Genomic DNA, 27,342 nt, shown 5'->3' with positions numbered 1-27,342 from the left:
GTGGTCTAAATGGCAAGGGAGATTTTGCCAGATCTCAGAAACAGCCGAAGTTTGCTGTGCCACAAATCTTTTTTCCATCAGCATTTCAGAAGAGCCAGTGAGGACAACTGTTGTGCCTTCATCTATGGTATGGTGACAAATATGCAGCTCACCTGGTTCACCTTACCTGCTGCCTAGACAGAGCCGATTTATCAAGACAGGGGAATTGCAGTGGAGAAAGAGTAATTCCTGCAGAGCTGGCTGTGTGGGAGACCAGAGTTTTATTATTGCTCAAGGAATTGGAATTTTTAAAGATAATTTGGCAGGTAGGGCTTGGGAAGTGGGTAGTGCTGATTCAGGTCAGGTTGGAGATGGAATCATAGTGGGGGTCAAAGTTAGGTTTTCTTGCTATCTTATGTTCCTGGGTGGGATCGCAGAACTGGTTGAGCCAGTTTACCAGTCTAGATGGTGTCAGCTGATCTAGTAGAGGGTCTGCAAAATATCTCAAGCACTGATCTTAGGTTTTACAGTAGTGATGTTATCCCAGGAGCAATTTGGGGAGGTTCAGACTCTTGCCAGGAGCTGCATGACCCCTAAACTGTAATTTCTAATCTTGCTGCTAATTTCTTAGCCCTCCAAAAGCATACTGGTCCCCAGGCAAGAAGAGGATCTTTTCTGGAAAGGGCTATTATCAATTTTGTTTTAGAGTCAAACCATAAACTAAATTCCTTTCCAAGGTTAGTTCGGCCTACACCCAGGAACGAACAAGGACAGCTTAAAGGTTAGAAGCAAGATGGAGTTGGTTAGGTCTGATCTCTTTCATTGTGATAATTTCCTCAGTTTTAATTTTCACAAGGGCAGTTTCACTTCCATGTTCCAAAATCTAGTTTCAGACGCAACCAGACTGTCCCTTTTGATACTGGTCTATCCTACAGTTGGATTCTGTGCAGCTATGAGGAAGAGGGGCAAAGCTCTAACCGATGGAGAAGATGTCTAAGATGCATTGTTAAGTTGAAGAAAGCAAGTTGCAGTATAGCACACATAGTAAGAGTCCATTTGTGTCCTCTTGTTATGTATTTTTTGGAATGAACATGTATACCTTTAATTATTAATTTTTGAGTGGTTACCCACACACAGTTTTGAAAGTCATACGGTGCTAAAAGATGTGTGAGTACCCAGCAGCCTCTTGTCCCTTCTCTTTGTGTCCTTGTCTTCTAGGAGGCAGTCGTTCTTCAGTTCTAGCTGTTGCTTCTACTATTTGCTGCTGTGCTTCTGAATAATATTCATTGCTGCTCTCTTGGTTTGTCGATTCTAAATATGATCTCTTAACTATCATGGTAGTTGAGGACTTCAGCTTTTCTCTATATGCACATATCTCAGGTTTTGCTTTAATCTATACTTAATGTTTTCATTAATGTAGCAATGTTGATATTGAATATTGAAGCAAGAATATACTATAATTTCCATATATAGCTTTTTTCTCTCTCTATTCCTCTCTCTCCCTCCTTTCCTTCCTGTCTCTCTCCCCATCTCCCTCTCTCCCTCTCTCTCCCTCCTCCCTCCCCCCTCTCTCCATCTCTCTCTCTCTCTCTGTCCTTCCTTCCTCTTCGTCCCTCCCTCTCTCTCTTTTTCTCTCCCCTACTTCCTCTCTTCTCTCTCTCTCTCCCTCCCTCTCTCACCCCCATTTCCCTCTCCCTCCCTCTCCCTCTCTCTCTTCCCCCCTCCCTCCTCCTTGTTTTCTTCTCCCCCTCCCCTTCCCCCTCTCTACCTCTCTCCTTCTCCCTCTCCTGGAAAAACACCAGAGCCTTCCAACCTCCTGTTCCACTCTGCTGCCCAGCTGTCAGCCAGGAAATTCCCATCACACCTCCCCCGCCTCCTCTCTCTCATTGACTGTCCTGGATCTTGCGTCCTTCTCTTTCTTGTTTTACTCATTTGACTTGGTGGAATGCACCCTCCAGTAGCCTTCTGAGGGAGCCAGTGCACGGAAGTAAATTTTTTGAAACTTCTTCAAAACCAACCACACTAGGAGTTGCATACTAAAAAGTTTTTCCTTTTAGCATTCAACCATCCCTTCTTAGCCCCTGGCCCGTGTCTGTTGGCACATGGGGTTCTCCCTCCTACTGATGGAGCCAGAGAATCCTGGGACCCAGAGGCTGTGCCATTATTCACAAGATCTTATTTAATCTTCAGAATGGTTTGATAAACTAACAAAACTGAGGCACCCAGGTTACGCTCTCAGCGGTGTCAGAACCAGGAATTGAAGTGTCAGCTGCTTGGGCCAGGCTGATGCCTTTCCTAATCTAGCTGCTCTTTACTGGAAGAAGGAATAACAGTACCATGCCCCAAGTGACACATGCCAGATGCACGATCATGGTTACAGGGTGAGTCCAATTCTTGGTATCTACTTGTGTCTGGTTCCTGACAACTTCAGCTCTAGATAGCCATCCTTCTCTCTAGAAGTACCTTCCAGTATGTATGTATGTATGTATGTATGTATGTATGTATGTATGTATTTATTTATTGTGAGACAGAGTCTCACTCTGTTGCCCAGGCTGGAGTGCAGTGGTGCTATCTCAGCTCACTGCAAGCTCCGTCTCCTGGGTTCACGCTATTCTCCTGCCTCAGCCTCCCGAGTAGCTGGAACTACAGGGGCCTGCCACTACGCCTGGCTTATTTTTTGTATTTTTAGTGGAGATGAGGTTTCACTGTGTTAGCCAGGATGATCTCAATCTCCTGACCTCGTGATCCACCCGCCTCGGCCTCCCAAAGTGCTGGGATTACAGGTGTGAGCCACCGCGCCCAGCCGTGTGTGTGTGTGTGTGTGTGTGTGTGTGTGTGTGTGTGTGTGTCGAGAGAGAGAGAGAGAGAGAGAGAGAGAGAGAGAGACCGAGACTGATTTATAGTTATGGTCCTAGCTCCTTATGGTAATTAAAATGCCCTGCCTATGATTTGTGTAAACTTGGTGTGATTATTTTTATTGCTACAGTATTTGGTTTCAAGCAATGTAAGAATGTCACCACCCTCCTCCCATTCCTTTTGTGATGCGAAATGCTTCATTACTTAGGAATTTGCTGCTGATTGTACAGTTTAGCATTTGATCTTTTTGTTAACCACAGTCAGGTGACCACACATAGGGTAATTAGATTAACCCACCCCTCCTCTTCTCCACTGAAACAATGTAAAATCCAATATTCTATTAGCACACGCCTTCCGTAGATTAATGATCTTGGAGTTGCTGCGTGGAAATTTGCATAGCTCCCTACAGCTCTAAGAAATGAAAATGCCCAGCTGTCTAAAAGCTTTAATCAGGAAATGAGCATGAAATGGCATTGTTTTGTCACAGGCTTGGAATAATTTATTCTTGACAATCGAGTTATCCTGGATATAAATGTGTATAAACATTCTTTAAACAACCAGTAAACAGGTGCTTTCTTGTTCGTTAAAAATTGAAGATTTTCTTGACTTGGGCTTGGCTTTCAAATCGTTGGCCCTTGTGCTGGTCACTGCCAAAAGTTTATACTAAAGTCATTTTCCTTGTCCTTCCCGTTTTAAATGGCGGTTTCTGGAGGCTGACCTTTCAGAGCAAGAACGGTCTTAGGGAGTGAAGGAATGGGGACATGGCCATAGGACCACACGGGGTCATTCCTCACCCAGCCCCTTCTTGCTTGTGTTCTCATCCCCTCTTGGGACCTACTTTCCCCTATCTGTCAAATACAAATAATAATGGCTTCTATCTCTTAATGTGGTTGTGAGCATTAAATGTATTATCCCATGTAAAGCCTTAGAAAAGTACCTTGTTCGTGGTATACTCTTCATAATGGTGAGCTAATTCCATAAGACATAGGGAAATGAAGATGCAATTCCGTTTCTTTTTCTATTTAAAGGATCCTAGTGCACTTAAATTTTTTTCTGTTAGACTATTAGTCTTGGAAGCAACTGTGACTATAAATGCTTTCATTTATGTTGGCACACAGTTAAAAGAATGATAGAACTAATGATAATGGCTAACATTCATTGAATGCCTGGGAGTGAAAGACTGAATGAGGCCTATTCCTGACTCTTGGGGCTAGACATAAGGACCCATGCTTACAGCCCAGGGGGTGAGGGCACTGTGACAGGCTCTTACTCATCATCAAAGCTGTTAAAAAGACAACAGAAATGGCCATTGGACCTTGAATGTTGCTTCCTCTTTTTTTCTCCTCCAAGAGCAAGGTTTTTATCTAGCACGTGATTTAACAGTTCCTGTGATGGGGGTACTGTTTCGTGGACTAGGTATGATGTAGCAAGAAACATTTTAAAATTTTTCCAGAGGAGACTTTGATGGGAAGAATGCCCATCCCTTAGGGGACTCAATTCGAGATCGTGTAATTAACCTTTTGGAGCATAATTAACCAAACTGTTTAGCTCTTTTTACTTGTACTCTGGGCACCAAAGAAAGCTGGATCCTACCCATGGTAAAACTATCATCAATAAGATTTAATGTTGCCTCTTTATATGCATTTTATTTTTCTTGATTGTCATGCCCTTAGTTATTCTTTCATTTCAAGAATTTTTTTTTTTTTTTTGAAACGAAGTCTCACTCTGTGGCCCAGGCCAGAGTTCAGTGGCGCGATCTTGGTTCACCGCAACCTCCGCTTCCAGGGTTCAAGCGATTCTCCTGCCTCAGCCTCCCAAGTAGCTGGGATTACAGGCACGTGCCACCACACCTGGCTATTTTTTTTTTGTATTTTTAGTAGAGACAGAGTTTCACCATGTTGGCCAGGCTGCTCTCGAACTCCTGCCCTCACGTGATCTGCCCACCTTGGCCTCTCAGAGTGCTGGGATTACAGGTGTGAGCAACTGCCCCCGGCCTTGAATCTTGAACTTTATATCATATAATTGAAAAAAAACATTGATTATTGGGTTTTGCCTGATTTTCCCCACATCTTAGCTTTCCTATCTCCCCTGCTTAATGAAGTGTATGGACTGGAGAGCTTTCTATAAATCTTTTGTGTATGTTAGCATACACTGTTGGATCTTTAAAACTGGTAGTGGAAATTATATAACTAAACTCTTATTGGGGGCAGTGTCAACTTCTTCCTTGTGTCAATCAAGAAAAATGACGAGACAAGTCTCAATCATTTTAGGAAGTTTATTTGCCAAAGTTAAGGACACGCGCCCGGGAGATAGGTCCTATGCCTTTCTGTGAAGATGATTTCGAGGGCTCCAAACTTAAAGGGGAAAGGGTGGGATATTGAGAAGTATACAATTTTCATGTGGGGGGGGGAGTAGGGAAAAATAGTTATTCATGCCTTTGGCTCGGTGAATCTGCCTTTTTTTTTTGACATAAGATAATATAGACAAATGGGGCAGAGGAAAAATGCAGGGAATCTGTGTTTTTACATAAGATAACATAGACAAAATGGGGCAGGAGAACAATCAGATATGCATTTGTGTCTGGTGAGCAGGGGGCGACTGCACCTATAAAGATAAGCTATCAATTTACATTGTCATGGTGAAATCTTAAGAGAAACACCTTAGGGTAAAGACCTGGGAGCTCACTAGGAATTTCTTTGTGGGTAAAATATGGGGTAGGCATGTAGCTTTTCATCTTGTAGCCATTGTATTCAGGAACCAAAAGGGGAGGCAGGTTTGCATGACCCACTTCCCAGCTTGATTTTTCCTTTAGCTTAGTGATTTTGGGACCCCAGGATTTATTTTCCGTTCACGCTTGTTTGCGAAAAAAAAAAAAAAAAAAAAAAGTAGCAGTCAATAGTTTAATGATCAGGAAATAGTAAACATATTTCAACTACTCAATGTTTAAGTTAATTAAAATTTTGAATAGCTAACACAGGCATATGGTGCCAGCTAAAAGGGACAAAATATATGCTTTCCCTGTCCCTCGGCCACCTGGTTCCCCTCCCTGGAGGCAGCCTTAGTTATCAGTTTATTGTGTGTGGCTTCTGTATTACACAAAGAGGCATACATACAAATGTACACAAATGCTAGCATACGTTAGGCTTTTTTTTTTTTTTTTTTTCCACCTAGCAACATGTCTTGGTGATTGTCTTTCTTGGTACATACAGACTGGCTTCAGTCTTGGAGAGAGTTGCATGGGATTGATTTATGGCCATTCATCAGCTGCTCTCTACTGATACACATTTATGTTCTTTCAGTCTTTTGCTAATTTAAGCAATGGCATAACGATTAATCTTGTACATATGCTGTTTTGCACGTGTACAAGTATATTTGTAGTTTAAATTCCTATGATGAGAAATACTGAGTCAAAGGGCACAGACATTTAAATTTTTGATAGACAGTTGTCAAGTTGCTTCCCACAGAGGTTGTACAAATTTATTTATCAATTTATACTCTACTTAGAAAGTATGTGAGGCTCTCTTTCCCTACACCCTTGCTTACATTATCAATTTTTTTTATTGTTGACAATCTGACAGATAAAAATATCTCATTGTAATTTAAAAATTAGGTACATCCCTCCCTAAACTGTCAAATTCTGGAGAGGTTTGTTCTTGGGGTCCTCATAGCCCCCATTCTTTGAGAGGACCAGCTGTATGCCAGGCACTGTGCCACATGCTGTGAAAACAGACAGTATTCTGAGAGAGCCAGATTCTAGTGCGAGGACACATGTAAACATTATTATAATACAGTATGTAAATGCTACAATTCTAGATATGAGAAAATAGCCAGAATGATACAGGGTCCTTCTGTGTACTGAGCACTGTCAGGCACCGTTGTACAGGAATACCATTGTAATTTTCGTTTCTCTCATTGTAGCAGAACAAGCTGCAGACAAAACTCCTCAGACACCGAGTGGTTTATTCGGCCAGGAGCATCGGCAAGACTCCTGTCTCAAGAGCCGAGCTCCCCGAGTGAGCAATTCCTGTCCCTTTTAAGGGCTCACAACTCTAAGGGGGTCTGCGTGAGAGGGTCATGATCAATTTGAGCAAGCAGGGGGTACGTGACTGGGGACTGCATGGACTGGTAATCAGAACAAAACAGAACAGGACAGGGATTTTTACAATGCCTTTTCATACAATGTCTGGAATCTATAGATAACATAACCAGTTAGGTCAGGGGTCGATCTTTAACTACCAGGCTTAGGTCAGGCAGGCCCAGGCCTAGTTTCGGGTCTGGTTCCTAGGCGCCAGGCTACCTGCCTTTAGTTTCGCTTCTCTTTCTTTTTCTGAGTATAAAACAGTATAAAACAATATGAGAGGGTCTGTCTCTCTTCTCTCATCGTGAATGCAGTTAAGCATCTTGTTGTATGTTTGAGTCACTTTTTTCTTTTTTGTGTGACCTGTCCTTTGCTATTTTTTTGTTGGGTTATTGATCTTTTGCTGATACTTTGTAGAAGGAGCTCTCTCTATAGAAGAGGCAACATTCCCCCAGTTTGTCTTTTGTCTTCGTTGATGAATTTTGTTGTTGTTGTTGTTGTTTGCTATGTTATATTCTTAGTTTTCTGTAATTTATTTATATTTATTTATTTATTTATTTATTTAGAGACAGAGTCTCGCCCTGTCGCCCAGGCTGGAGTCCAATGGCGCAATCTTGGCTCATTGCAACCTCCGCCTCCTGGGTTCAAGCGATTCTCCTGCCTCTGCCTCCTAAGTAGCTGGGATTACAGGCATGTGCCACCACACCCTGATAATTTTTTGTATCTTTAGTAGAGGCAGGGTTTCACCATGTTGGCCAGGCTGGTCTCAAACTCCTGACCTCGTGATCCGCCCGCCTTGGCCTCCCAAAGTGCTGGGATTACAGACGTGAGCCACCGTGCCAGCCATTCTGGAATTTATTAACCCTTTCTTTTCCAGCTTCTAAATTCTGTGTCAGAGTGTTAAATTATCTTTGCCTTTCCGAGATTGTAGAAACATTCTTTATTTTCTTCTAGTGCTTTAAAGGTTGAATTTTTAAATGAGTAAATTCATTTTGAATGTCTAATATTCCCAGTTAAATAAAGAAATAAGTATTGCTTGTTTTTTTAAAAAAAGTTAGGGACTACATGAATTTTCTTTCTGTATCATCTTCTTCCCTCTGCTCCTAAGCCTGATCTGCATCTTGTAAGGTGAGAAGTTGATGGTGATCCAGTCGTATCTTTATAGGGATGATACAGATCTCCATGTTGTTGCAGCTTTGGGCTCAATTGAGAGTATTCTGCCTCTGATCACTTGAGGTCAGAAGTTCAAGACCAGCCTGGCCAACATGGTGAAACTCGGTCTTTACTAAAATACAAAAATTAGCTGGATGTGATGGTGGGTTCCTGTAATCCCAGCTGCTAGGCAGACTGAGACAGGAGAATCGCTTGAACCCAAGAGGCAGAGGTTATGACAGAGCAAGACTCCTCCCTACGCCCCACCAAAAAAAAGAAAATACTTCATCTGTAGATAGCCATCTTGCCCATAACACTCTACTAAATTGGTCATTCATCTGATAGATATTTTTAAGTGTCCAAACAACTGGTTGATATTGACACTCTTTGATCCAGTGGTAATAAGATGTTTAGCGGGGTGTGGGCAAACATAAAGGCACCAACTGTCATGCAAGTAATTACACTGTACATCAGGAAGCAACGTTATCTCTTTGGGACACAAAGGTGGTCATTCTCATTTTTGTCCAGTATCTATTACTTGTTGTGGTCTTTATAGTGTTCATCCCTTTCCTGCAGGTCAAGAGCTTCTTGCCCTTGTTCTCATGTTCTTGTTATTTTCTTATTTGTGTTATCAGTGATTCTTGGGAGATAATACTACAAGTATATGATATTGCAAATATGCAGTTAAAGATTGACATAGAACATGGTAATAGACCTGTTACATTTCTTGAAATTTCCTTGTTAGCTTTGAGCTGAAAATACCATCAGAATATTTATGAGTATATGTCAAAGCCCTTTTCTGAGCATCAGCATATTTTGTAAGTATGAGAAAGCCATTGTGGTGTGAGACATCAACATGGTTTCGCTATGTAATTTTAGGGCAAATTATGAAATATTTAAATCATATAACAAATACCTATGTGCCCACCACCCTTGCTTTATTAAATCCTCATATTTTGCCATATTTCCTTTATGTATTTTTTTCTTCTTTACAGTTCTCTCTAATGAAGTTGGTGCACTTGATGGTTTGATAGCATGGGTATTTTCTTTTATTGTGGTAATCAGATATATTTTTTAAAGAAACAGAATCTTATAGCTACAGCTGAAGCTCCCCTTGATAGTCTGCCATACTCTCAGAATACTTGCTGTGTCTTCCCAGGTGTTCTGAGACAGACCAGCCTTTTGTGAAGAGAGCCAAATACTGGGAAGGCACAGTCTCTGCACGAAGGGAACATACTCACGGGGCAGCTGTTCCTCAGACTTGCCTTTTGTGTGGGGTGGGGTGGGGTCAGGGGAGAGATATGCATGTTGGGGAGCAATGTGCTATTCTAGGATTCTGTGTCTATTCAAAGCTCTCTTGATCAGTAGATTTGGTGAAAGTGTTTGTTTTTAGTGATTTTTAAAAATCTCCTGCCAGTGGTAATTTTGCAAAATGGTTTTCTATGAACTAGCGCAGGGGGCACAGCTGTGATCCCGCAGCCACGTCTGGGTCTAAAGGAAGCCTTTCCTCCGGAAAGAAATAGAGCAGGATTGAGGGCAGGCTGATGAGTGATGTCTGTTTTCCCTGCCCTGCTTCCACCCTAAGCCAAGGGGGCTCTGCCCAACCTCACTCAGCTCTTCAAATGCAGAGAGAAGTACCAGGACCAGCATTCTGGGCAGGTCAGGGTGGTGCCCAGCTTTCCCTGGTGTCCGTGGCACCAGCTGGCTCTGTGTGCCAATACTGTTGGTGACAGGAGACAGGGAAATCTGGCAAGATAGGGAGAAAACAGCTGAGGTGGAGAACAAGAATGCCCTCTTGGGAACAGATCCATTCATCTGATTGGATAGGTGAGATGAGACACGCGTGGCTCACCCACTCCATAGGGTGCATCTGGCACATTCCGACCACCTGCCCCATTGATGGTGATCCCAGAAAACATCTCACCACCTGAGATGAACATTAAAATACCCACGCACTAGCTTTGTGTATTTCTGACCTCCTAGGACAAAATATCAGCACATTTCAATTTAAAAGAATCTGTCTTCTTTCAGTTTAAGCATTTATGGTGTTCTTTTAAATTGAAATTGCATGCAGTGAAGTGCAGAGGTCTTAGAAGTACAGTTCAATGAATATTTTGGTCTATGTACACCTGTGTAACCATCACCCAGATCTTGTTGTAGGACATTTTCATCCTCCCAGGAGACTCCCCGGTACGCCTCCCCAAGGGTAACTGCTGTTCTGAGATCTCTCACCAATGATTAATTTTGCCTATTGTTGGGTTTCACATAATTGGAATCATACAGTACATAATCTTTTATGTCTGGCTTCTGTCATTCAACATTATGACTGAATTTCATCTGTGTTGTTATGTATGGTTGTTTTTAAAATAGTAGTTGCTATTTAATAATGAGAGTAGATAATCAATTTGTATGCTACTCTCTAATTCACTCTTTGATCCTGAAGACACCTCTCGGACGGTGTGTTTGTTGTTAGACCTCTTTTACAGATGACAAAAGGGCTGCATAGAGACTTTAAGTAGTGCCCCCAAGGTCACACTTCTGATAAATGATGACGTCACTACTAGTTCTGGTTTTCTGATGCACAGCATCATTCTCCATTCATCGTGAAGGCTGTGCCTTAAACTGTGTTATGAATGGTGAAAGAAGTAACGGATGAAAGGAGGGAGGGGCCCCCAAACTGATCATATTTTGGTATTTTACTGTGTAGTATTTTGGTTACAGACCGACCAGTTAATTTAAAGGAGTTAACACTGAACCCAGCCAACTCGCCAGTACCTGTAAAGTATGAAATGGATGGTGAGGGAGAAGAGAAAAGAGGTAGCTAACTTGGCTCAGCAGCCAGCCAGATCCAGGCAACGCAGCTTATCAGAAAGCAAACCATCCTAGCATAGCTCGCAGTTGCATGCACATCATCTGTTTGCCCGGTGAGGCTGCTGTTTGCAGGCCGCTGAATGTGTCGTGAATTTTTGCCAGAGTGGCATTATTGGGGCTTTTGGTCTCTGAATGTGGGTGAGCCATCCCAGGCTCTGTTTGGTACAATGCTTTTGGGAAGGAAATGGTGTAAGTTCTCTTCCTTTTCTCAAGTGGTCCTTGTGACACAGCTGAAGTGTCCTTGCAGCATTGATATCTTATTGATGGCCTCAGTTTTATTGTACATGCTGAGTTTCCATTGTTAAGAGATCAGATTTGAGATAAAGAGAAGCTGGGTTTCCTTTGCTTTCTGAAGAGGTTTGCTGATACCCTGTCTATTCTATATTGTCTTTAAGCAAGCAAAATCATTGCTGATTTATATATGTGGGCAGTTATGTATGCATCTCCATAAGCCCTCATGGCCTGTAATTCTGGTCCAGGGTGTGGCCTCTACTACTGAGATTATAGGACCCAGGTTCTTAACAAATGGTAAAAAACATGGGCCTGATGGTCCGAAAGTTGCAATTAAAGACGGGGGTCTGGGAACCCCCAGTCCCAGGAAATCCAGAGTCCCATGACCTGGATCAGAACCTCGGAGAGCTCCAGGTACATAGCTGTTGGCAGCTTTACAGAGGCAGGAGTTGCTGTGGTTCCAAGCCAACCCTCTTCTGCAGGAAGGAGCTCTTCTATGTGGATGGATGATAAGGGACTTCAAAGATTTGGGCCTCAATAGTCTTGGGCTTTATAGGTAAGGTGATCTGTTACATCATTTAATTGTGGAGGGAAGCTAAGTTTTCCACTGGAGCCACAGGCTGAGTGGTTTTGAGTCTCCCTCCTATAGTCATGCCACTGGTTCTTCTTAGGAGGTGAGATGTACTAGGAGAGCTCTGCCTAGAAGGCTCAGAGTTTGGTCTCATGGCCAGCTCTGCCCCTTGCTAGCTTTGTGGCCTTCATCTGGTCTTGCATCTTCTCTGACTGGGTCTCACTATTCTTATGTATAAAAATATGTGTTTGGCAAAATCAGTTTTTTTTTTCCTGACAGTGTTGTTGTTAGAAACAAGTGAAAAAATAGCTGCTAAAGCACTTTAATTTATAAGCCTTTGCCAGTGTACAGTTGTATCATTGCTAGCATCATCACCTATTTTTAGAGCCTGTGGATAGGAATCCATGACATCAGGATTCTGTGAACATAAGGTGTTGTCCAAGCAGTGCACCACCCCCCAACTTATATTTGCATGGTAATTGGTTCTGTGGGGTCAGCATGCATGTCAGATATTTTTAGCCAGAAGCAAGTACACAGGGACTTGTGGTTTGCTGTTCAATTTGAAAAGTGTTTGAATGAAAGCTTGTCCTGTGGTCTTTTGGAAGTAACTGGAGATTTCTTTAGAGACTGACAAGAACAACAGACATTTGAGTGTCCATTATGCAGAGGCTGAACTGGGAGGGGAGAGATTGGAGGCAGGAGGACATGACTATAATCCAGGCAGTACTCCAGGAAAGAGTGGTTAAGAGATGAGCTCTCGCCTATAATCCCAGCATTTTGGGAGGCCAAGGTGGGTAGATTACTTGAGGTCAGGAGCTTGAGACCAGTCTGGCCAACATAGTGAAACTCTGTCTCTACTAAAAAATACAAAAATTAGCTGGGTAAGGTGGCACATGCCTGCAATCCCAGCTATTCGGGAGGCTGAGACATGACCATTGCCTGAACCCGGAAGTGGAGGTTGCAGTGAACTGAGATCACGCCATTGTACTCCAGCCTGGGCAACAGAGTGAGACTGTCTCAAAAGAAAAAAAAAAAAAAATGAGAGAGATGAGCTCTGAAGCTAGACAGGTTGAGTTCCAATCCTGGCTCCTACTTGTTTGACCTTGAGCAAGTTTGCTTAGCTCCCTGGGTCTTGGTGTGTGTGTGTGTCCGAGTAGGGCCATAGTGTAGATTAAAAGTTGCAGTCCAGGTGAAGCTCTTAGAGCAGGGTTTGGCACATGGTAAGCACTCAGATGTTAGCTGCTATTCATATGGGAGTCTTCTATTCATTTTATTGTGGTAATATATGTAACATAAAATTTACCATTTTAGTTATTTTAAGTGTACAGTCAGTAGCATTAATTACATTAGAATGTTATGCAACCATCCGTACTATCTATGTCCAAAACATTTTCACTACTCCAAAGAGAACCCTTTAACTATCAAACAATAACTCCCCATTCTGCCTCTCCCAACCTTTCAGGTAACCTCTAATCTACTTTCTATCTCTATGAATTTACCTATTCTAGATATTTCACGTAAGTGGACTCATACAATGTTTGTCCCTTTGTGTCTGGTTTATTTCACTTAGCATAATGTTTTCTAGGTTCATCCATGTTGTAGCATGTGTCAGAACTTTATTCCTTTTCGAGGCTGTATAATATTCCATTTTGTGGATATACCACATCTTGTTTATCCATTCATCTCTTAATGGACACTTGGGTTATTTCCTTCTTTTGGCTATTATGTATAAAGTTGCAGTAAACACTGGCATACAAGTTTGCCTTGGGGGCAAAGCTTTCAATTCTGCTGGGATCCCTGCTTTCAATGCTTTTGAGTATATACCTAGAAGTGGAATTGCTGGATCATATGGTAATTCTATATTTAACTTTCTAAGGAGCTGCTATACTGTTTTCCACAGGAGCTGCTCTATTTTCCATTCCCACTAGCAATATACAAAGATTCCAGTTTCTCCACATCCTCATCAACACTTGTTTTCTTTTAAAATTCTAGCCATCCTAGTAGGTACGAAAGGGTATTTCATTGTGGTTTTCATTTGCATTTCCCTAATGACTAATGATGTTGAACAGCTTGTCACATGCTCATTAGCCACTTGTATGTTTTCTTTGGAGAAATGTCTATTCAAGTCCTTTGCTTGGCATTTATATTTTTTTCCCTTTATGTTTTTAAGATACTACAGGAGGACGAGAAAGAAACAGAGAGATTGAGAAAGTAGATGCAGCCAGACTGGGCGACTGCTTAGATAGGGGGATAATACTGAGTTTTCTACTCTGGGTAATTGGGTGGATGATGGGGTACCAAAGAAGACAGGCTGGCCTTTCCTGGGAGAAGGGGCAGGTTGGAGAAAAGGTATTGGCTTTGGGTGGGGCTGCACTGAGCCTGGGTGTTATCCAGGTGGGGAGCCTATAGAATTAACTGCCATAGCCATGTGTCCGATTGGTTTCTCTGAAAAAAATGCAAGACATATTTTAGGTTTTGTCTCCTCCCTGCTTCCACCTAAAGAAGCAACTTAAGCAATTCACTCATCATTCAGCTTCTCTATTTGGCAAATGTAAACAATTACTGGGGGAACAATGGAGTCTGGAATTTATGGGCCAGCCTCTCTCCTGGTGCCAGTTTCTCAGCCCTTCAGCACCTGCTCTTGATCTGACCCAGTCCTTCCTAGCCAGCTGCTCCCCATGTGCTGCTCTGAAGCATTGGGGAGTAGGGGTGAGCCTTCTTGAGAACCATGGCTTCTGAGGCTTTCTCCAGGGACCACCCCAGCCTCACAATGCTGGCGCTGCTTCTTTCACCCTTCCCCGGCTGCATGCCATTAGCAGTTAGTGCTAAGTAGACACTTGCTATGTCGTCCTCAACCCACTGACTTTCTCTGAGTTACTCCTTGGCAAAGTTGGGTGTTGTGCTCTGTTGTGTTACTGCATCACGTTGTGTCTAGGTGGGGAATTTGCGCGTGCCAGTCATACCCACACTGCGATGGAAAATGAGGTTTGAGCAACTGTTCTTCCCCCAAAGAAGCAACCGGTGAGGAAATGAGCCCACTTGGTGGCTTGTTGTCTTTACTTTCAGAGCCATAGCAGGCTGGCAGCCATCACCAAGTTAGCATCCTGTCATGTGGCTCAGGCGGGCAATGTTTGCAGATTGTCCCCTGATGCCATCTGCCTGTGAGGCTACAGGACCCCCCAGCAACTGCTGCTCTAGCAGGTGCTGGGGTTGCTGAGGTAGGTGTCCATGTACATATATTCAAGCACACACAGCTTTGTGTGGTGTGCAGAGGTACCGGTGTTGGGCCAGGGCTGAGCTTCGCCTGGTTAGGCCTCTGGGATGCCAGTTGAAACACTCAACCTAGCAAAGCGCCAGCCCCAGTTGTTGGTTTCCGGTGGGGCCCTGGTGAGGGAGGAAGAGAGGGTGAGGCTGCTGTGAACAGAGCCAGCAACTGGGGAATTGGATATGGTAACTAACACACTCTTAAATGTGCAGGAAGCTGCGGGGAGTGGCATTGCTTTGACAAACTTTTGTTGCTTTCTTTCTGTCTCTGCCCTCTTCTTGGGCCTAATCATGGCCCTCTACCTAATTTAGCATCTCTGTTCCTTCCAGGGGGGAGCCCATCCCCATTTCTTACCTCATGGGCTCTTTTTAAGGAACGCATTCCTCATCTTTGAGCTCTTCCTGCCATTCAGCCATGCTTTGGGTCAGCCCCTAGGCTTTCACTTTTCCCCAAGTCACTGTGATTATGGATTCAGACAAGCCTAGAAAATCCTTACTCCTTTGGGGGGAATTCCTGTATATAGACTTACACTTTGTGAGTCACTATTATCTTGGTCTATTAATGCTTTTTAAAAAATTATGTAAATTATTAAAGCAATTTGAAGTAATTACATTAGCCATCAGATTTTAGAAATCTAGATCTTTTTTTTTTTTTTTTTTTTTTTTTGAGACGGAGTCTCGCTCTGTCGCCCAGGCTGGAGTGCAGTGGCGCGATCTCGGCTCACTACAAGCTCCGCCTCCCGGGATCACGCCATTCTCCTGCCTCAGCCTCTCCGAGTAGCTGGGACTACAGGCGCCCGCCACCACGCCCGGCTAATTTTTTTGTATTTTCAGTAGAGACAGGGTTTCACGGTGGTCTCGATCTCCTGACCTTGTGATCCGCCCGCCTCGGCCTCCCAAAGTGCTGGGATTACAAGCGTGAGCCACCGCGCCCGGCAGAAATCTAGATCTTAATGGAGCTTTGATTAAGAGTCTACCTATAGCAGGGGTCAGCGAACTTTTTCTGTAAAGGGCCAGATATTTTAGACTTTGATCTCTGTTGCAACTACTCAGTTCCGCTGGTGTAGCATGAAAGCAGCTGTACAAAATACTTAAATGCGTGAGTATAGTTGTGTTCTAATGAAACTTTCTTTACAGAAGTGAGTGGTGAGCTTTCATTTGCTGATCCCTGATCTAGAGTGATAAGCCATCCTTATTTTTTTTTCTTTGTCAAGAGTTGAAAAGCCAGAGGAACTTGATGACTGTAAATGCATTAGAATCATCTTCTTTTGGGTTTAGTATCCTTGTGAGCACAGTTGTAATTTGGGAATATGCTTCTTTAAATCTCTGTTGAGAAGAAGAGAAATCAGAAGGCTTTTTAAGGGGGTGAGTCTGCGTGGCCAAAGCTTGTCATTGTTTAACAAGAACAGGCTGTCACTTAGAGCTGTATGGTGACTTTTATGTTTCACTCATTCTCTTTATAGTCACATGGGATGGCCATAGTTGCATAAGATCACCTCACCATACTGGGGCTTATTCCATTTTATAGGACCAGGTGCTTTTCTAATAAATGTAAGAAAACTACAAAAATATAGAAAATGGTGTTTTTAAAACATGATGTTATGCTAAGTTGGCATTGCTATAGTTCATTTCCAGAAAGATGAAGCTTAAGATAGTCCAAGAGGCATTCTAAAGTTTCAAACTATAATCTTGTTTTCCTTTTATCTGTCCTCACAGGAAATAAAGAAAGAGATGAAGAAAGACCCTCTCGCCAACAAAGCTCCAGAAAAGCCCCTGCACGAAGTGCCCAGTGGAAACTCTTTGCTGTCTTCTGAAACGATTTTAAGAACCAATAAGAGAGGTATGGAAAAGGAAAAAGAGGTTCCCTCCCTGCACACAAACAAAAGCTGGAAACTTCTGGTGAACTGTGTCAAACTTTATATTGCTGAAAAATTGAATAGAGTTTTGTCCTTTTGAATAGAGTTTGTCCTTTTGTCCTTATGATACACACATACACACTTGGCAAGTGACTATATGTATAGTAACTGTAATAAAGGGAACTAATAAAAATATTTTTTGACAGTGGGAAAGTGGACTACATTTGTAAATGATGATTTTTCTGGGGCTTTAGATTTCACTTTCATATCTATTTTTATGGATGAAAGGTGAGTTTAGAGAATGCTGTGGTGCAGGCCTGAGCAGTATGTCTGACCACCCTCTCCTTTTAATTTAAGGCAAACCTTATCAACTTATTTCTCTCTCCAACTGCTAGGCTCCCTAGCGCAGACCCTGCCTCTCTGAGTTTGTGAGGCAGAATGTGCAAAGATATAGCTAACACATCTGTCTGACCAGAAGACCTTTAACAATCTTGTTTTCTCTCTTTTGAGACCTCAAGGCAGATTTTCAGGTATCAGCTTGTTGGAGTTTTGTTTTTTCTCCCATCCCCTCTTGGTGATAATTGTTTGAAATAATGTGAGAGAGAATAGAAGACTGCAGAGATGACCCCACTCAATTTTATACTCTGGGCACACTAGGGTCCCTCCGTTTTTCCCGACCTTGGACTAGCCAGGGCACATGCTGAGCATGCCTGTAGGTTAGCGCTTGGCTGCCAGCTTTTAGTGGGCTTATTACTTCCTTAAAGAGAAATAGAGAGCTGTTCGAAAGCAGGCACAGGAACTAGATTAGCAAAGGGTTCCATTAACCAGAAAAAAAGAAGGCAAGTTTATATAACCATGGGGAGGAAGAACAGCTAATCTTTCATAAAATTTAGACAGGATAAGAATTTGTCCAGTAAACTGCCCATTGATCATAGCTTTGTGCCTCTCTTCCTTCCTGTCTCTTCCTCTACTGCCTCCAGCTGCCCTGGGTTACATTTCCCTTTTTGAATTATTCAGATCAAATATTGGCTGGAGGCCCACGTTGGTTAGCAGCTATAGGATTTTCTTTCTTTTCTCATTTTGTTAAATTCATCCTACCAAAGCAGGGGATTTCCCATTTTAAGAATTAAGTGCCCTTTGCTGTAAAACTACAGTCTTGCCCAAAAGTGCCTCCTGCATTCTTGCAAATAAGCTCTCAAACTCCTGAGACATGCATTCATTGGATTTGGTGAGCTAGAGTTCAGTGTGTGTTCTTTCAGCACTTCCAAACCAATGAGAAGGAGCCCTCCCATTCCTCCACCTGCCTCTTGGGTCCGCGGGCATGGCAATTGCACGCGTGTTGACCAGCGGCAAGGCCTCTTTGGCCAGCCCTGGTTTTTGTCAAGTCAATAAGAGATTTAAAGTAATTAATTAATTTAACAAGATAAGGAATTAATTAAGGTAAAGAATTGAGGTAATTATTTGGATGAGTTTAGTAAAATTACCTGAGAACTTTAAATCAACGAAGGAATAGAATTTTTCAGATGATTATCTCTTCACCACTGAAAATCTGACCTCTGAGTTCCCCTATGGAATTTTTCATTCACCAAAAATTGGAATGCAGTGGGATGGCTTACTGCCTTACATTCCATTTTGAAAGCCTTCTGCCTTGGACCTGCAGCCTGGTTATGGCCAACCTTTCACTCTGAGGCATTTTATATATGGAATCTACTGGTGGTTGTGGGACCCGAGTACACGGAGGCATTCTGTAAATATGAAGTCCATAACAAATCATCTTCATTCTGTCCGAGGCTTCACCCTGACCTCCTGGGTCACCTGGGCCTAACATAAATTTCCAGCTGAAGGGAAGCATTGTGTACCAGGCCCAGGGCTGCCTCTGGCCCTCCCGCACCCGTCAAGACTACCAGTATTCTGCTACCCCTTATAATAAACAGCGGGGGTAGATTGATTGGCCTTGTCAGGCCACATAAATAGTTCATTGTACTGAGCTCAAAAGCTACATTTTTTTCCCACCCAAAATCAATGAAAAAAACACTTTTTTCCCCCCTTAAAACAAGGATCAGAGGCTAAATCTGTGGGATGATTCTAGTTACTTGTAAACACTTCCGTCCAACTAATTTTTAAAGTTTTATGAGTTATCATAAATGACTGAAGGGGCCTCCTCCCTCTTTGTTTCCATCATCAAGCTTTGTCTCCAGCAACCTTTCAGATGTTTTGGTCTATTACTGTTGTTGTGGCTGTTAGGGAAGGAAGTTGCTTTCAGGATTTATTAACAGCCTGCTTTGATTCTCTAACATGGGATCTTAGAGGATATGAGTTGAGTCCACCTTGTGATTCAGTCTTGGACCCTTGTAAGAATTTAATAGAATGAACACAAGTTCTCTTCCTTCAACTTGATCAAAGATGAGATGACTGTTTTCTTTATATGGACCTTATCATTTGATACATGCTTGAAGTTAGTTTAATAATGAAAGATTGACATTTATTTCTATCATGAGTCTGAAACTGAACCACTTCACTGGGTCCTGAACTTGAGATAGTCCTAGCTGAAGAAGTTTGCCCAATTGTGTCCAGCTGTTTTTGCGTCTTGTGACATGCCTCACTTTGCAGCAACTGCAAACAGGTAGTAGTCCCTCACATTGTGGGATGAGCTCACCCTCCGCAGACACCTGCATAAGGTCAGAAGACATCTTGGGTTTGAAGGAAGCTATTCATAGCCTTGAGAAAAAGCCAGGGCTATGGAAACCTTAGTTTGGGGACTGATTAGTTTCACTTTTCAGCTTTAACGTTTGTAAACGTCTGCAGAGTTGATTTAGGGGGGTGCTGGAATGACTCCATGGGCTTTGTTTTTTTTTTTTTTTTTTTGAAACAGGGTCTCACTCTGACACCCAGGCTCTCACTCTGACATCAGGCTGGAGTGCAGTGGCGCGATCATGGCTCACTGCAGCCTCGACCTCCCCAGGCTCAGGTGATCCTCCCACCTCAGCCTCCTGAGTAGCTGGGACTACAAGGTACGAGCTACCACACCTGGCTAATTGACTGATTTTTTGTAGAGCTGGGGTTTTGCCATGTTGCCTGGCTAGTCTTAAACGCCTGAGCTCAAGCAAGCCTCCTACCTCAGCCTCCCAGAGCACTGGGATTACAGGTATAAGCCACCGTGACTGGCTGGCTTTTGATTTGAGAAGATGATGTGACTGGAATTGAGAGAGAGAAAGTACGTCCTCCCAGCTGACTTGGCAGCCACTGGCTATACATTCTGGCATTAGAACCTTAGGGGCACTTGTGTCCGTGCCCACTTCTGGCCATTTCTGTGGTCCTTTCCTGAGTCATAGTGAAAGAGCTTCCTGTTTAAAACAAGCCTTTCCTGAGGAATAAGAAGTCGTTTTTCATTTAAACTTGCAGCATGGATGTTGTATGTTCTGAAGTTATCCCAGACTCCAGTATATTGATGAGTTAAGCCAGAAAATGTGAAAACTTTACTTGGAGCCAAATGTCGTTCTCTTGATGAACCAGACAGAAAAGAGTTGTATGTTTTCTTCAAAGAATGATTTATTCTTTTGTTTCTTCGATCATTAAACCCATAAAAGAGAATGATGGGCCCTCCTAAATTGGAGCATTGATATATAGAGACTTTTTTTAAAAAGCACTCAAATGCCGAGATTGTGCCATTGCACTCCAGCCTGGGCAACAAGAGTGAAACTCCATCTCAAAAAACAAACAAACAAAAAAACGCATTCAAATGTTGAGTTTAGAAGAAAAATTGAATAAAACGGAAGTTTGAACAGTTAGCAAATATCCTAAATAGGTTCTTGAAAATGAACAGTGGATTTTTGTCCATTTGAATATAGACTCTTACCTACATGAATTAAAAATGAAATAAAAAATCAAGCTGGACACAGTGGCTCATTCCTGTAATCCCAGCACTCTGGGAGGCTGAGGTGAGAGGATTGCTTGAGCCCAGGGCTCAAGACCAGCCTGGGCAACATAGCAAGACCCCTTCTCTAAAAAAATAAAACAATTAGCTGGGTGTGGTGGCATGCACCTGTAGTCCTAGCTACTCAAGAGGCTGAGGTGGGAGAATCACTTAAGCCCAGAAGGTCGAGGCTGCAGTGAGCTGTGATAGCGCCACTGCACTCCAGCCTGGGTGCCAGAGTGAGACCCTATCTCAAAACAAAAAACAAAAAAACCAAAAAAAAGAAAAAATTATTTGATCCTTAGAAGGATTTCCCGGCTAACTTTATTCATGTGATCAGTTAAGTATCCGGGCTGTCATCAATACCCTGCTGGCCCGTGTGAGGACCAGGTTCCATCTCAGGGTTCTCGTTTGCGTTGTTAACAGTGCATGCGGAGAAGATGTATCTCTGCCTCTCTCTGAACCTCTCCTGTTGCCTGGAATTTTGGACATTGTTCCTTCCTCACTTTTTGGTAGACACCCATAAACATTCAGTAGTACATGTTTAGTGCATGCCTACTATGCACCTGGCCTTGTGCTTGGTAATGGGGCAGATAGAGACTGGAAAAACACCAGCCAGTCCTGCCTGCAAGTAACTCAGTCTGTTGTATCCCTTGGGGAACGTTGAGAAAGTGCTGCACATTTTTTATATCATTTTGATGGCAAGGTGGGGATGTGTCTTATATTTACTTCTGTCATTCTGAATGTGAAGCCACTCCGTGGGTTTCTGGTTGGCTTTATATGTCCTTGTTTCTATTTCCAGTTTATCATGAATTCAGTGTTTGGTAAGTCTCTATTGTATTTTGCACATTTACTATTTTTTGCTATATTATTATGCTCTCCTGATACAAAATGTATTTTATAGTCATCTTTTTAAGTCGCTCTGCTACTTTGGCATCTGCCTTCCCAAAGATAAACTGCTTTTACCATCTTTATTTAAGGTTTTTTATGCATTTGCATTTTACTGCCCCTTCCAGAGATTAATGCTGAAAGATCTGACGGTTTAAAAGATGTTATTTGTAACAGGTCTAGCTCTGATGCTACGAGGTGAGATCGTCTGTCTCATGAGATTCAAGTTAAGATGGGGGAGGGTTGCTCTCAGAATTGATATGTGGGTATGACTGATTGTAGAACATTGCTCTGTGGGTTCATTTCTGGTGTGTTTAATCCTTCAGACAGGTTCCACTCAAAAGTTTTCCTTAACAGAGGGATCAACGGCTGCTCTTCCTCTGGTGACACACTGTTGCTTTAAAAGAGTGCAGAAGTTCTTCCATATTAACATGGGCCTCGTGTTTGCTACACGGAAGGGCTCTCCATTTTGGTCTGCTACCTGTAGCTGTCAGAAGAATTTTGCTTAATGTTTACCTTTCTTCTCATGGTTTCAGCACTGGTCATTCCAAGCCCTAAACAGATCTAAGTGACCGCCCATCCTTTCCCCCCTTCCCCTGAAAGGGAAACATTTTTTCTAGCTTTTAGTGTGAGGGCCTGGAATGCTCCTCATGGCGCCAAGGCGGTGGCGTGGATCTTGATAGGCCGTGAGCTCTTTGGCAGAAATGAAACTGTAAACAAAGGATGGAAAAAAGTATGTCCTTAATAAAGAAAATGTCAACCTCTTTGGTTTGCCAGTGGTTTGTTGTTTAAGGTAAATGTGAGATCTGGGGTTTGTTTGTAGAGATGAGACTTTGTTTCTTTCAAATTTTCTATTGGAGAAATAAATGTGAATTCTCACCAGTTAACTGGGAATCTGAAAATGTTCATTTGGGGTCAGACTTTTCTTTGAGTTTCAAGATTGCCTGTTTATTTGACTTAAGGAGCTGGTGTTTATGGACAGATAGAATAAGAGTTAACAGAAGACATTACTGTTGTGTAGAAGCTCTTTGGCTATCACCTGAGCTGGTCTTTCCCAGGGGAAATGAAAATCTGGCAACCTGGCAGTGAATGGGGATGGATATGATATATAGTCATTCAGTAATATATGCATCTGTGCGAATGTATCTGTATATGCATCTATAGTCTTATTTTCCAGTGGGCCTTCATTCTCAAAAGCTCGGGAGTCAAGAGCCTTTAAAGAAGTCTTTTAAACTAACTGATCCCTGGCTGCATTTCTGGCAAGTTTTATTGGGACACTGCGTTATTAGCACCAGCAATTGATGTTAGAGTGTGTGTTGCCCTTTTTCATGTTATTTTCTGAACCTATTGAGCCTAGAGTGAGGGGTGCTGAAATGCATGGTAAGAAGTACATAGAAGGTTATAGCCATCATGTTGCAATTATGTGTGGGTCATTGATAAAATTGGTTTTTAGATTTTTTTTTCTGTTATGTTTAATCTCCTTTCTATCTCTGTGTCTTCTGATTTCAAGGCATTAACACTAATGAGTCTCCCATGGGTTAGTCGTGGGTTTAAGACTCCTGCCATACTCCTGCTGGTGTCTGCCCAAATCCACCCAGAGGATAAGCCATGAAGTGGGTTTGTGGTGGTGGCTCCACCTGGTGGCTCTCCTAGGAAGCTCCTCTTTTTGCCCACCTTTTCCTTCTCCTTGGGAGAATCTTGATGGAGGGTGCCTCTGATTCCTCTGACTCAGTGTTCACTATTTGTGCAATTCCATCCCAGACCCATGGCTTCTCACATTACTTATGGATTTTTTTAGCCCTTTTGCTTTTTCGCCTAAGAATTGCTCTTTGAACTCATAGAATCTGTTTCCTGATCCTTGTTCTATTTGTGATACCCCTACAGACCAGGATTATTGTTAATGAGGATTAAAAAAAAAAGGACTCCCGTAGGCATGACTCTAGATATAGATAATAATTTGGACAAAATAAAGAATCACACTGAAATCCCTGTAGGTATGTATGCCAAAGTCACCTCCTTAGTAGCTCCAAGTACCCTTAACTACTTCTTCACTTTTTGTTGAACCCATTTTTCCTCAAAGGAGCAATATTTTATTACCGATGTTGTTTTCAATTGTCAGCAGGTGGTGAAAGTAAAAAGCCAACTAACTTTTTGGCTTCATTATTGTTTCATTATTGTTTGTGAATTCTCTACAGGCAGCCCCCTTCTTGCTTGGGCACAGACTGCCCCCGCTTGGTATGTCACTGAGCATAAGTATTTTTGATAAATAAAAATGTCTTTTATTTAATCTCATTATTTTTCAGTTTTTAGTTGTTGATAATATTGCAGATGTGACTTATTTTAGCTGCATTGTGGGTCAGTCTAGGAACTTAATCACCATTTATAACTTTGCTTCTATGGGAATAATGCATTCAGAGTTCCAAACTCTCTGCATAAGGCACATATAAGTCTTTTTTTTTTTTTTTTTTTTTGGAGGCAGAGTCTCGCTCCATCCCGTAGGCTGGAGTACAGTGGCATGATCTCGGCTCACTGCAACCTTCACCTCCTGGGTTCAAGCCATTCTCCTGCCTCAGCCTCCTGAGTAGCTGGGATTACAGGCACCTGCCACCATGCCTGGCTAATTTTTGTATTTTTAGTAGAAATGGGGTTTCGCCATGTTGGTCAGGCTGGTCTCAAACTCCTGACCTCAAGTCATCTGCCCGTCTCGGCCTCCCAAAGTGCTGGGATTATAGGCGTGAGCCACCGTGCCTGGCCAATCTGACTTCTTCTTCTTCTCTTTTTTTTTTTTGCATTGCTGACATGAATCCTTAAGTACCTTTGTAAAAGTCAAGAGTCCGTATAATCGATGCTCACTGAAGTTTGCTCATGTAGCAGAGGAGTTTATAATTCACACAGTATAGAATGCTGGAACTGTGCAAGCTCCACACAGTACACTAGGCTCTGAGGATAGCTTTGGGTTCAATCACATTGCACCATTGTATATGGTGCTTATTTTCACAAGGCCTGAGTTGGATCTTAGTGTGCCCAAATTTGTATGAGGCATGTCGTGAAAGTGGGTCCTATTGTATATTTCCATCTAGTAGTGACGAGACCTTGCACCAAGGGTGACATGCTCAGATAGGAACCAGCCCAGCATTTCCCAGTGTGTGTTGTATGGAATTATAGCCCTTCTGACTATTCCACAAAGGAGGGATGCGGGGAGAGACAGACAGACAAGCGGGGAGAGAAAATTGCCTTTCTGGTCAAATTTCAGCTGCAGCACTAACACCATCTTGGAGACTGACGAGCACATTACCGTAGTACAGGCTCTCAGATGGCCTATGGTAAGGAGACCTGCTTATCTTTGATCATGGAACTGCATGTTATTGAATACTAGTTAAGACTCCACTTTGGGATATGTCGGGCTTTAAGATACAGGACAAGGAGCTCTGTAAGCATCCCCAAGATAATCTTCAGGTTCCACCTCTCATGGGAAATGTTTGAGTAAGTGAGTGGAGATGGTGGTGCTGGCACTCAGAGAAATAACTGGCAAGGCTTCTTAAGCCTGTGCTGTCAAAAAAACATGAGTTAGATGATGCTAGGAGAACATTCTTTGAATCTGAAACTTGAAAGCCAGTCCTTTTGGTAGTTTTTCAAGTGACAAGCTGAAAGGGAATTTTCCCTCTGATCATTTCTTGGGTCCTTGTATCTAAGAATGAGGCTTAGACACATGAGTGGAAGTCCTAGTCTGGGCTTTGGCATGAAAAGCAGGCTGAGGGGACCCAACCTAGCAACTGGTGAGGCCAGGGTGTTCAGGTCTACCTGAGACTTGGATCACGATGGAACCTGTGATTCCAGAGGTGGTTTTTATTATGATGACAGTCTCTACATAGTCAACATAGTCTCATTGCCTTCTCTACTTGCTTTGATTGAAAGACAGAAGTCTTAGCTTTTCTTGATACCATTAAAACACTGAACGTTTATAAAGAAGAGCCTTGTTCTTCTCTCCCTACTAGTGAAACAGGCTGGCATTTGAGTTCAAGTAATAGATCCACATGTGGGGTTGTGAGGAAAAACCACATAGCCTGCCTTTTTAGAATTCTGGAATCACAGAGTTACAGAGGTTACAGAGGGACCCACTTATTGACATCCCAGGTGAACGAACATGGAGCCTCTGCCCAGCGAATTGAAAAGGACACTCCTCGGCTCTGGCCTTGGCTAAGCCCCACATGGGAGCCTCCTTTCCAAAGGGAAGTTTTTCTGGGTGGGAGGCTGCTAATGAAAGGTAATCAGGCCAGGTGTGATGACTTACGCCTGTAACCCCAACACTTTGGGAGGGCAAAGCTGGAGGATCTCTTAAGCCCAGGAGTTCAAGACCAGCCAGGGCAATATGGCGAGATATAGTCTCTATAAAAAATACAAAAATTAGCTGGGCATGGCAGTGTGTGCATGTAGTCCCAGCCACTTGGGAGGCTGAGGTGGGAGGATTGTCTGAGCCTCGGAAGTGAAGGTTGCAGTGGAGCTGAAATCGCACCACTGCACTCCAGCCTGGGTGACAGAGCGAGACCCTGTCTCAAAAAAAAAAAAAAAAAAAAGTAATTAAAGGTAGATGATATTTAGGTGCTGGTTGCATTTGTTGCGTTATATGGGGACAGCAGCTATATTCACTTGCTGTAAGCTCTGGAAAAGGGGCATTTCCTTCCAATTATATCTGTTGATGTGTCATCACAGCCTGGTCTCTCTGATGCCATGTGCAGCCTCAGCTTAGTCTTTGGATTCTTGGCTTTTTGTGCTTCTGAATCCTTAAGACTGTTATACCCAAACAATGAGGACATTTCATGGCCCACCTCCCTAACTCATGATTAGGCCAACAGCGGGCCCAGCTGCAGTGCCAGGTGGGCTGCCCTCATTGTTTCAACCAGGAAGGGAAAGAGAGACCAGCCAGAAGCTTCCTCTGCATGTGCCTGTTCATGAAAAAGAGCATTTGAGGAGGACTAGCCTGCTTGTCGCATTTGTGTTTCTCTGGAGACCTGAATAGGCTCAGTGGCAGCAGGACCTTATTACAGGGAGGATGGCTGTTGGGAGGCCCCAGACCACTCCTGCTGCACCTCCACAGCTTCTGCAGCACTTTAGACAAGTTGCAGATTCCCCCTGTGTTTCCAAGTTTCCCATTTGTAAAACAAGGAAATGCTCTTGTTAATTCCCTCAGGGCAATTGTGAAGATTAAAAATGAGTAAAGAAAACAGGTTTTGGGATAGGGAGGCAATAGAGTGAAGTGGGGTAGGGTGTCACTCACTGAATACAGTAGTAATTGCTATTAAAAGTAGTAAACTGCTAGTAAGACCCCAGAGCATTGGGAAGAAATTAGAGATTTATGGAAAATAACAAAATGTGTTTTCATGAAGCAACCTGTGATCACATGCACATGGAACCTTCTCCAGGATGGACCATATGCTAGGCTGTAAAAGAAGTCTCAGTGGCCAGGCGCGGTGGCTCACGCCTATAATCCCAGCACTTTGGGAGGCCGATGCGGGTGGATCACAAGGTCAGGAGATCGAGACCATCCTGGCTAACACAGTGAAACCCCGTCTCTATTAAAAACACAAAAAAACTAGCCGGGCATGGTGGCGGGCGCTTGTAGTCCCAGCTACTTGAAAGGCTGAGGCAGGAGAATGGCGTGAACCCGGGAGGCGGAGCTTGCAGT

The 27,342-nt window shown here is 43.0% G+C and overlaps 1 protein-coding gene across 1 annotated transcript in view; it reads left to right on the top strand.

Annotated features, from left to right (window-relative positions):
• SH3KBP1 (SH3 domain containing kinase binding protein 1) overlaps nucleotides 1-27,342 on the top strand; it is a 311,149-nt gene that overhangs the window by 76,888 nt on the left and 206,919 nt on the right. The window contains exon 2 of the mRNA XM_058441837.1: nucleotides 16,719-16,842. Within this exon, the coding sequence (XP_058297820.1) occupies nucleotides 16,734-16,842 (109 nt within the window). The 5' untranslated portion in view covers nucleotides 16,719-16,733. The remainder of the gene's footprint in view (nucleotides 1-16,718; nucleotides 16,843-27,342) is intronic.

Source organism: Hylobates moloch, unplaced genomic scaffold (assembly GCF_009828535.3).
Source record: "Hylobates moloch isolate HMO894 unplaced genomic scaffold, HMol_V3 SCAFFOLD_7, whole genome shotgun sequence".
Taxonomy (NCBI): Eukaryota; Metazoa; Chordata; class Mammalia; order Primates; family Hylobatidae; genus Hylobates; species Hylobates moloch.
This window is presented reverse-complemented; position numbering and strand designations above follow the sequence as displayed.